Source organism: Octopus sinensis, linkage group LG12 (assembly GCF_006345805.1).
Source record: "Octopus sinensis linkage group LG12, ASM634580v1, whole genome shotgun sequence".
Classification (NCBI taxonomy): domain Eukaryota; kingdom Metazoa; phylum Mollusca; class Cephalopoda; order Octopoda; family Octopodidae; genus Octopus; species Octopus sinensis.
In genome coordinates, this window is record NC_043008.1 from 45,105,836 (window position 1) to 45,117,321 (window position 11,486).

Below are 11,486 nucleotides of genomic sequence, written 5' to 3' on the forward strand. Positions count from 1 at the left end.
AAAATGACCGTTAAACAAAGGGAAATTACTGTGTGATTGACGGTTATTAAGACAAAAGAGCTATTAGAATGACTGCTAAGTAAGGGGAGGGAGTAAAGGTAAGGGAGTAAAAATGTTCATAGTAATCGCGTAAGCGCGCATGTCCATACATACACATGCACACCTGCACACCCACGTACATGCGCATATATGTATATACTAATCCACCCTCACTTGAAACACACACATGCTCAACCACGCATTCGCCAGCGTGGGTTTCCACCCCGACATCCGAAACTCGGAGTTTTATCATGGCCACCGAATAATTGTTACATATTATATTTACAGATAAATTCCTCTATTTACATAATATCGAGGTCTCTTTCATTCTTTTGTTGTCTTGCCATTTCTATCAAAATATATATTTTGGAAGTACTCTGTCGGTTACGACGACGAGGGTTCCGGTTGATCCGAATCAACGGAACAGCCTGCTCGTGAAATTAACGAGCACTCCACAGACACGTGTACCCTTAACGTAGTTCTCGGGGATATTCAGCGTGACACAGAGAGTGACAAGTCCGTCCCCTTGAAATACAGGTACAACAGAAACAGGAAGTAAGAGTGAGAGAAAGTTGTGGTGAAAGAGTACAGCAGGGATCACCACCATCCCCTGCCGGAGCCTCGTGGAGCTTTTTAGATGTTTTCGCTCAATAAACGCTCACAACGCCCGGTCTGGGAATCGAAACCGCGATCCTACGACCGCGAGTCCGCTGCCTTAACCACTGGGCCATTGCGCCTCCTCCATTAGTGGACGGATGAGGGAAATGCGGACATAGGGGCAAAACGAAATTAAAAAGCAGAATAGGGTCTTAGGGCCAGACAGGAGATGAAAGTATGGTTAACGTCACGAGTAATATCCCAAAGTATTAGAAACAGGGCAAGGGAGACACAGGCGTGGTTGTGTGGTAAGAAGATTGATTCCAAACCACATGGTTCCGGGTTCAGTCCCACTAAATGAAGTCTTGTATATGTATGTATCTTTTTTTGTGTCGAATCATATTTAAAACTTTCGTACACTCTGGGACACGAGAAGACCGGTTCTCTGCGGAAATAGTCTCAGGAGAAAATCCTCCTCATTGGGTTGTCATGACTGACGTCATCGTATTGTAAGACAAATGCATTTCTGCGTCGTTACTATTCAGCATTATAAGTGAATTCAAATGCTTTCCATTGGCAACTGGAATCATAGGTTAAAATAAATTGATCGGGAGTTCAATTCCTGCTTTCCATCGGTGACCAATTATTTAGAAGAAAAAAAACAAAACAAAAAAAACACAAACAAAAATACTTTTCCTTCGATATTCCACCATAATTAGGAATAAGAACTTGTGGCTATCATACTTTTCTTCATGCATTAACCACAAAGGTAAAATGAAGTGAATCGACCTTAAGAGTGTATATTGGTTCCTTTAGGACCAAAGAACAAAGGCTACGTATAGTAGACTCTTCCACCAAGAAATAGAAAGAAAGTTTTTCCCATCATTCAGTTTCCACTGGCATCGACAGTGGAATATGAGGTCGCTTGATTCCAATTAAGAATAGTAACCATAGAACAATCTCAAAAGTCCAAATTATATTCTGTTTGTCATACACGAAACCAATATATTAAAAATAATGCAATCTTAATTTCTATTACTTAAATATGTGGCCAACGCCCTTTTAAAATTAAAATAACAATTGATTTCATTTTTAATTATTTTTTATTTTTTATGAACATCTCCAAATAGTAGGGTAGTTATGACAACAGCGAAAGCTGTAACTTCGCTAACGAAGTCCAATAAGGCATTTCACCAACATTTGGAGTTATCTCTCTTTGTTGACCGCACTAGACAATAACGTTTGTTAACACCATATTGGGTTTATTCCCTTATCACTGCATTTAATAATTCTGAAGATATTTCTCATATTAAAAACATTGGCAATAGTAAAAACCGTCAAAGTATTGTTTAAAACAATAGTGAAAATATTGAGAAAAAACCCATGAAAAATGAAATATAAAATACAATTAAAACGTACATTATAAAGAATTATAAACACAGGAATTATTAACTTAAGATATGACATTTTAGCAAGATGTATTTTGTGTTTTCCAATTTCATTTCTTAGCTTCAAATTTCTTTTGGTAATTAATAACGAAAGCTCAGAAATAAAACCTAAAAAATAAATGTTGCAAATGGCAGCAGATTCTGAGATGACATTCGTAAAAAATTAATACTTCTTGTTTCCTTCATAACCATAATTATCCTCTCCTTTCTCCCTGATTTTTCTTTCTTTTTTTGTTTCTTTTTTATTCCCAGCAGGGCGCCAGAATTCTGTAGGTGTAGTAATTTTCTGAATGACCTGTTGGATAGAAAGAACAAAGAAAATATATAGATATAGATTATAATGATGTATACAGCGAAAAGTTGTATGACGGTAGAAATATATATTATTTTCTTGTAACGTTATTTGGTTTAATCGTCTCTGTTTTGAAATTGTGAAAGATTATTTTTGGAGTTTCACAAAAAATTAGTTTGTCATCCAGTGACAGAGAGAGAGAGAAAGAGAGAGAGAGAGAGAGAGAGAGAGAGAGAGAGAGAGAGAGAGAGAGAGAGAGAGAGAGAGAGAGAGAGAGAGAGAGGCATGGTTGTGTGGTTAACAAACTCGCTTTGCAGCCACGGTTTCTGTTTCGATCTCACTTCTGCTCTAGCCACAGACTACTGACACACCTTGTGAGTGGAGTTTGCAGGCGGGAAACATATGAAGGCCGTCCTGTGAGCGCGTGTGACTCCACCTCTTGCTAACTGGTGTTGGTTTGTTTATGTTCCCATAATCTATCGGTTCGGCGAAAGAGACCGATAGAATAAATACCAGGTAGTGGGATTAATTTGTCCGACGAAACACTCCAAGGTGGTGCCCCAGTATGACCGCAGTCCATGATCTGAAGCAATACACACACACACACACACACACACACACACACACACATATATATATATATACATATATATATATACATGCACACACAGAGTGCGGTGAATATATAATGCGTCTAAATTACGCAAAAATGAAAATCACACTGACATTCCATTTTAACAGATATATATCCTTCCCATTTTTCACTCTTTTCTGTACCACCGGACCTATCACATCGTTTTCCCTTTTCATACTCTCTCTTCCCCCCTTTTGCTTTCCATTCCCTTTTATATTTTGCAATCTTAACGAATCCTTCTGGTCACATCTCTCCGAATGAACGTAGACGAAATTGAGCAGGAAAAAACAATGTCTTTCGTATTGCAGGGTACAAAGCAACCTCACCAGTGCTGGTGCCACCACATTGCAACCGGTACACTTTATAAAAAGTTGTTGAATGAGCGGAGACATCATAGGATCGATTCTTTACTCTGAACATATGACTATTTCACTAGTTCTAGTGAAACAATAAAATTCGCCCTGTTCACTCGACAGAGTAGTTGGCGACAGGAAGTGCATGGAACAAAAGAAAACAAACCAGAGTACTAAATATACTGGATTGGTTTGTTGGAGATCCTGATCCCCCAATATGTCTAGGAGGACGGAAAACTGATGTAAATCGTGTTGGTTCATCGAACCCATGACAGCATAGAAAGTAGACATACGAGGGGTGTATGAAAAGTTTTGAGCCCTCAAGGCCTTTAAGCCTTGAAGCCTTGTACTTTCATCATATTTTGCTTTTTTGAGCTTCAAAACTCTTTTCATACACCCTTCGTAAAATGATGACGTTGGTGTTAAGCCTGCATACAATGGAATCGAAAATATAATACTTACGCCTTTAAGTCTTACTATTTTTGCATTTTTACAGGTTGGTTTTTTGGATTTTATAAATTCATAGATGAACCTATAAACGCAGTAAAGTGGTATCGGGCATAAACACAGAGCGGATAAGAGCCAGCCAACAATCTGGGCAAATTCCGGATAAACTTCACCATTATCGTATTTGGGAGGTTTGTACCGGATCATCCGGTAAACAAAAAGCATCTGCAAAGAGAAATACATGTTTATAGAATTGTGTTTACCTCTTCGGTGTCTGTAAAATGAAATATTCTTTTTTTCTACTCTAGGTACAAGGCCTGGATTTTGAAAATCGTGTTGGTTCGTCGAACACATGACAGCATAGAAAGTAGACGTACGAGGGGTGTATGAAAAATTTTGAGCCCTCAAGGCCTTATGATGACGTTGCCCCCCCCCAGCATTCTACTGGTATTTAATTTATAGAATCGGAAAGGATGAAAGGTAAAATCGAATTTGAACTCAGAACGTAGCGGCAGACGAAATGTGTTAATGATTCTGCCAGCTCGCCGCCTTATGAATAATAATAATAATAATAATAATAATAATACTAATAATAATAATGATAATGATAATAATAATAATAATAATAATAATAATAATGATAATGATAATGATAATGATAATAATAATAATAATAATAATAATGATAATGATAATAATAATAATAATAATAATAATAATAATAATAATAATAATAATCCTTTCTACTATAGGCACAAGGCCTGAAATTTGGTGGGAGGGAGTCAGTCAATTACATTTTCGACCCCAGCACGCGACTGGTACTTAATTTATCGACCCCAAAAGGATGAAAGGCAAAGTCGACCCCGGCGGAATCTGAACTCAGAACATAGACAGATAAGATGCCGTTAAGCATTACGCCCGGCGTGCTAACGATTCAGCTATTCACCGTTTTAATAATAATAATAATAATAATGATGATAATTATAATAATAATAATAATAATGATAATAATAATAATAGCAATAATAATAATAATAATAATAATAATAATAATAATAATAATGATAATAATAATGATAATAATAATAATAATAATAATAATAATGATAATAATAATGATAATAATAATAATAACAATAATAATAATAATAATGATAATAATAATGATAATAATGATAATAATAATAATGATAATAATAATGATGATAATAATAATAATAATAATGATAATAATAATAATGATAATAAAGATAATAATGATAGTATTAATAATAATAATAATAATAATGATAATAATAATATTAATAATCATAATAATGATAATAATGATAATAATAATAATAATAATAATAATAATGATGATGATGATGATAATAATAATAATAATAATGATAATAATAATAATAATAATAATAATAATAATAATAATAATAATGATAATAATAATAATAATAAATAATAATAATAATAATAAATGCCCTGATCCAGTACCAGGCAGTGGCTCTCATGGCTTCTGATCTTAACTATGCCCTGATGCAGTACCAGGCAGTGGCTCTCATGGCTTCTGATCTTAACTGATTGGAAGTGTTATCATGTACATTGTTTTGTCTTGGTATAAAAGATGGGCTACAGCAAATATTCTGCTCAATACCACAGATTTGCTTGTCAGTTGTTTGACCTTAACCAGTTGAGCATGTCCCTTAGTGGCTGACGATATGTGCATCTCTGATCACGAGCAGAAGTAGTGGGGGAGCATCATGGCCATGTGTTGAGAAGGATTCTTTGGAGTTTGAATGGTTCACCTCTGGAAACATAGGTGTTTCTTTCAACATCCTAAAGCAACCCTTATTCAGGGACCGTTTGAGCAGGATGGGCTACTCAACCTGAAGAAAATTCTAACTGGGCCCCACCTGCAAGGTCATGTGCTGTTTATCTTGATATGAGATCACCATGTCGCGCACATATGGTTGTGATGCATGTGCCTGGTGTACCTTTATCAGACGGGTAGTCATGATGGGTATATTGGGCTTCGTATATTTTACCCCAGTGTCACTTTGATGGCATGAACTGCTCTCTCACTCAATAATAATAATACAACGTATAGAAGGTGGTACAACGTATAGAAGGTGGTACAACGTCTAGAAGGTAATACAACGTATAGAAGGTGGTAGAGGCCTTATACAGCTGGAAAACTACTATAAAATAACCACCATAGGACTGCAAAAATATCTACTTCAGAAGGAAGGAAAACTGATCCAGATAGCAGCAAAACACGAGCAAAACAAAAAACTGTTCTCAGTATTTAAGGAAGCTGACAAATACAAACAAGAAATCATACCACCTAATAAACACGAAGAAGAAGAAGAAGATAATGTAGAAACATAAAAGTTATAAAACAAATGAAATCCAAACTAAAAATAGAACAGCAACGAACCATGATAAAACGATGGCAAGAAAAGCCCCTTCATGGTAAATACTGCACTAAACTAAACGCAAAAGAAATAGACAAAGAAAAATCCCAGCAAAGGTTGAGAAGCTCAGGACTCAAAGCAGAAACAGAGGGATTTTTAATTGCAGCACAAGACCAAAGCCTCCCCACCAGAAATTACCAAAAACATGTAATGAAAAGAAATATTACAAGTAACTGCAGAATATGTGGAGATGGACAAGAAACAATAAATCATATCTCTAGCTGCCCAGTCCTGGCTAAGAAGGAATATATTCACAGACATGACAGAGTTGGAACCTACATACATTGGAAGCTATGCCAACATTATGGAATAACAACAGAAAAAAGATGGTATAGGCACACACCAGAAAAGGTCACAGAAAACGAGAAAGCAACCATACTCTGGGATATGCCGATACACACAGATAGAGAAATTAAGACCAACAGACCAGATACAGTTGTCAGAGATCATGAAGAAAAAAATGCTTACTAATTGATGTATCAATACCGGCAGATGACAACGCGTCTCTAAAAGAAATGGAGAAACTCTCAAAATACAAAGACCTGGAAATAGAGGTAACTAGAATGTGGAATCTGAAAACAGAAACAATTCCTATCATAGTAGGTGCATTAGGCATGATAAAAAAATATTCAGACAAATACATAACAAAAACACCAGGACTTACAAACACATATAACATACAGAAAATTGCACTACTAGGCACTGCACACATCCTACGCAGAACACTTTCCATACAATAACCATCAGAGCAGCACAACAAATCACAGCACATACCCAAGGCACACAGAGCTGCGCTCGGTAGTGAAGTGAAAGCACGCTATAAAAATAAAACTACTGAATAATAATAATAATAATAATAATAATAATAATAATAATAATAATAATAATAATAATAACAATAATAATAATAATAAAATTATAAGGTAACCCCGTAGAAATAATCCGGACTGTGGAGGAAACACTTACTGAGATTAGAATTGGAGAACAAATAGTCCAACAAAAGATCCAAAAGGCAGCTGGGTGGGGCTGGTATCCGATCATGAATTGAACGTTATTTATAAATCTTCGTGCACCTAGAGGGAAAAAGAAAAAGGAAAAGAATTGAATTAATCTCGAATTACAGGAACGCACAAATAAATCGGTGTTAGTCCCAAGTCAGCCTTGATTAAGTGGATCTGTATAATCAAGATGTTCCATCCGTGACCATCCTAACTTTTTTAATCGCATTTTGACATAGTTTGGGGATACGCAACTCAGTCTCACTGACGTGTGTGGTTGGCTTTTGGGTGTTAGGTGTGTGAAGGTTCACTCTCTAAATCGTCATTGTTTATTGTAAGGCGGCAGAATCAGGAACCAGTAAAGGACTGAGGTCGATTAATTGACTTGTCCCTTCCCCTCAAAAATCGCTAGGTTTCAACCCTGCGGTGGACCGGCATTTCGTTCAGGAGGAGTGTCACGATATCGGTCACTTTAGGCCATGCAAACCGGGGAACCGGCCCTTTGAGTTCGAGGACCCAAGAAAAATATTTAAAGCAAGAGACGCTGGTTGTGTGTTTGATGTTGCGTGCAAGATATCAGGGGAATAACTTCAACTGGATGCTGAAAGTGTGACTCGATCTTGCTTTTTTGAGATACCAGCTGTACTCTATGGCAAGTACTACACACACACACACACACACACGCACACACTATCGACATAACAAAGAACTTACCATAAACCCACATGACAGCAATTAGCTCGCATGATGCTACACAGAGCACTGAAAAGTCAGCAGCATACCCATCAAGAAGAGAGACGACATAGGTTCCACCCTGAAGAAGAAGAAAAAACTCATAGAAATAAGATTCTAAAGCAGGTGTTCTGAAATAGGGGTACAAGGGGCACGACTGAGAAAATACAGGCGTATGCGAAATTTGTAAAATCTTTCAAATTCTGAAATAATTACAGCCAACTGCTGTTCACTGAAGCTCCCCCACCCGACTCAGATATTGTAAATAATATTTCTAAAAAGACAAAAGAATCTTCGTCAAAGATGTTGCTTGGAGGTTTTGACTTCCAAACAATAATAAATAAATAACAATGTCTGTTGTGTGATATCCATTGTTATAAAATGGTTAGATGCTAGTAATTATGGGATGTAACTATTTTACAATATATTCTTCATAAGGATACCCTTATGAATACACCTCATGATGAATATCCTTTATGTCGGATGTGACGAATTGTTTTGTGGAAAAGTCTTGAGAACCCAGATTTTTTTCCATGTGTGGAAATAGAAGACTCAGCTTGTGCAGACTGATATTAAGTCTGCGTTGGGTTTGACCCTGGTAAGGAAAGAGAGGCAATAAGAAAATTTTGACCGGGCGCTACACAATCTGTTCTGAGGAGATGGACTGCAAGTTAAAAGTAAGACCTCCAGTGCCAAAACGTACTCTCGCCAAAACTGGCTGAATGTCCCATCAGCCGTGCGTTATTGTCTCAATGCACACGAGGAATTCTATCCAAAATTAACGATTGCCAATATTCTGCGTTATTATCCATAACTGGAATTTGGTCTTGTAGGAGTCTAAGAAATGATAACCTTTGGAGTAAAACAAGAGAAACACAAATGTACAACTTACAGGGCAGACGCATGGTAAGGCAAAAAAGAAACAGCAAACACCAAAGCCCAAACAAATGAATCCTTTGTACTTTCGAAGTTCCGGATATTCATCTTGAATGCAAGTGAGGACCGTCTCAAGCATACCAAACTGAAACAGGAAGCATGAAATAAAGATAAGAAAAAGAGTTTAGAAATACGCTCGCAACCAAAGACAAAACGAAAGAAAAAATACAGGGGGGAAATATCAAAATAATATTCAACAGAAAATAGGTCAGAGGAAGAAAATAGGTCAGAGGAAACAAGAAAATAGGTCAGAGGAAACAAGAAAATAGTGTGTTGAAAATATTGAGTGAATTATAAATTTTTAGTCACTAAATTAAGCAATATTTATACCTTCTGAACTCGGTTGAAGACAAATATATGTCACAAAGAGTTTCAGTCTATAAAATGCCGTGCGGTAAGGCACCAGCTCTTGTTTTGTCAATCTTGAATTAACGAACGGCAAAAGCTGTCGTCAGTGGAATTTTTATTCACAATGATGAACGATAAAATAGCGTCTGGCATTTTGTTTTTTTTTTCTACGACCCAATATTAATAAATCATTTATGTTTTCCTTGTTGGTCTCAACGGGGGAAAATATAAATATGATTTGACAACGAACAAGGATCAAAGGAGGATGAGGAAGACAGATGAATGTGCTGGGTTGGTCTATCTATAAGGTGTGTGAATATATGTCGTTATAGCAGCCGTAGGAGGTGAACAAAGAGATACAACATATATGAGTTAATTGCATAATAGACGCCTGTTGGTGACCAGCCGAATAGCTTTCTTTCTCTGTGATAACCAGCCGAATAGCTTTCTTTATGGCGAGTTCTACTGTGTTTGTGTAGATGTTGCAACAATAAGGTTCGTATTAGAATTTCGCCAGGGTTGTTTTCGGTCTTCGTCTCTCTGATCCTGATTAAATAATATACTGGAATTTATTTACTCGCTTATATCTCTTGTTATAACTTTTGGTCTTATGCACAAACGCATGGCCTGGCGTTCCGCTGCGTGGCGTCTTCTGCTATGGCACCCGGCGTGCCATAGCTTTGCGAGTTAGTTTGGTAGAGAAAAAACTGAAAGAAACCTTTCGTCTGAGCGCGTAGTAGCTGTGTGTGGGGCTTCTTTAATCGGAATTGCTCGATCGTCTTAAACGATCGACTTAAACGATCGTCACTGTCATCTGTTTCCAATGAATTATCATCTTGACTGGAAATAGGTGAGGGTTAGCGCCAGAAAGGGTATTCGACCGTAGAAAATATTCCTGAATGAATTCCGTCTAATGCTGCCAAGCATGAAAAAGTGGATGTTAAAACAACGATGATGTTAAAGGATGATGAATATATGATCTGATTGAGGGTTTTATGCAAGACTATATCAACAATATTGGTTTACCTCGCTGTCCAGTCCAAGGATGAATAACATGAAAAAGAAAAGAATTGACCAAAGATGTGGAATCGGAAGACGCGCCAAAGCTTCAGGATACACGACGAAGGCCAACTCGAAACCTACAAAAGAAAAGAGAAAACGAAATTATTATTTTTTAATCTTTTGCTTGTTTTAATCAATAGTCTGCGGCCATGCTGGGGCATAACCTTGAAGGGTTTTAGTCGCATGAATCGACCCCCAGTACTTATTTGTAATCTTGATGCTTATTCTGCCGCTCACTGTTTAATAACCTCTGAGATATGAAGATGTAAACAAACCAATACCAATTATCAAGCGATGTTGGGACACACAAACATACATGCATACATGCATACACACACAAACACACACACATACATATATACACATACACAATACTCACAATATTCTGGTTGCTCCGAGGCTACAATAGTAGACACTTGCCCGAGGTACCAAGCATTGAGACTGAACCCAGACCCGTGTGGTTGACCGGCAAATTTCCTACCTCACAGCGATGCCTGAACACACACACACGCACACACACACACACACACACACACACACACATAAACACTCACACACACGCACATATTTTTTATTTGTTTCAGCCATGCAGCTGCGGTCATGCTGGAGCACCACCGTGGTTTTGCACCGTTACTTATGATTATCTTTCGGCTGAGTCTCTCAGGCTGATGGCAGGGATTCATATCACCACTTCCGTATGTGTCTTTGTCCCAGCTGTTGGCCCATTTCGTGCATGAGGAAGTTTGACTCCGCTGCCCTTGTCCGTACCTCGTGCCGAGTCGTCGGTTCATCCGGTATTGTGAAGAGGAGGATATCTAGTTCCTTTTTAAAGACATCTACGTCCACCTTATGTAGGTTTCTTAATTTTTGTGGTAGAGCCTTGAACCCCAGGCTATTGGGCTTTTGAGCCCCAGGCTATTGCAGTACCTGGTCCTGAATTTATATGGAGTGGATGGTACCTTTGGTAAAATACAATGGAGGCCATTTCTGGCATTTGTATAACATTCAATGCCGAAATTAGGTCCTAGCCCTTCTAGAGTCGTTCCATATATTGATTATTACCTATGTGTCTCACCTTCGCTCCAGAGAGTAAAGTCGCAGTTTTTCAGTCTCTCCTTGTAGCTCATCT

At 37.4% G+C, this 11,486-nt stretch overlaps 1 protein-coding gene across 1 annotated transcript in view; it reads right to left on the reverse strand.

The window, feature by feature from the left end:
- Positions 1–2,247: 2,247 nt before the first annotated feature.
- LOC115218038 (sodium- and chloride-dependent neutral and basic amino acid transporter B(0+)-like) overlaps positions 2,248–11,486 on the reverse strand; it is a 43,030-nt gene continuing 33,791 nt past the window's right edge. Inside the window, exons 10-15 of the mRNA XM_036507771.1 lie at positions 10,322–10,434; positions 8,904–9,032; positions 7,994–8,093; positions 7,248–7,354; positions 3,547–4,035; positions 2,248–2,379 (exon numbers count right to left, since the gene is read on the reverse strand). Of these exons, the coding sequence (XP_036363664.1) occupies positions 2,248–2,379; positions 3,547–4,035; positions 7,248–7,354; positions 7,994–8,093; positions 8,904–9,032; positions 10,322–10,434 (1,070 nt within the window). The remainder of the gene's footprint in view (positions 2,380–3,546; positions 4,036–7,247; positions 7,355–7,993; positions 8,094–8,903; positions 9,033–10,321; positions 10,435–11,486) is intronic.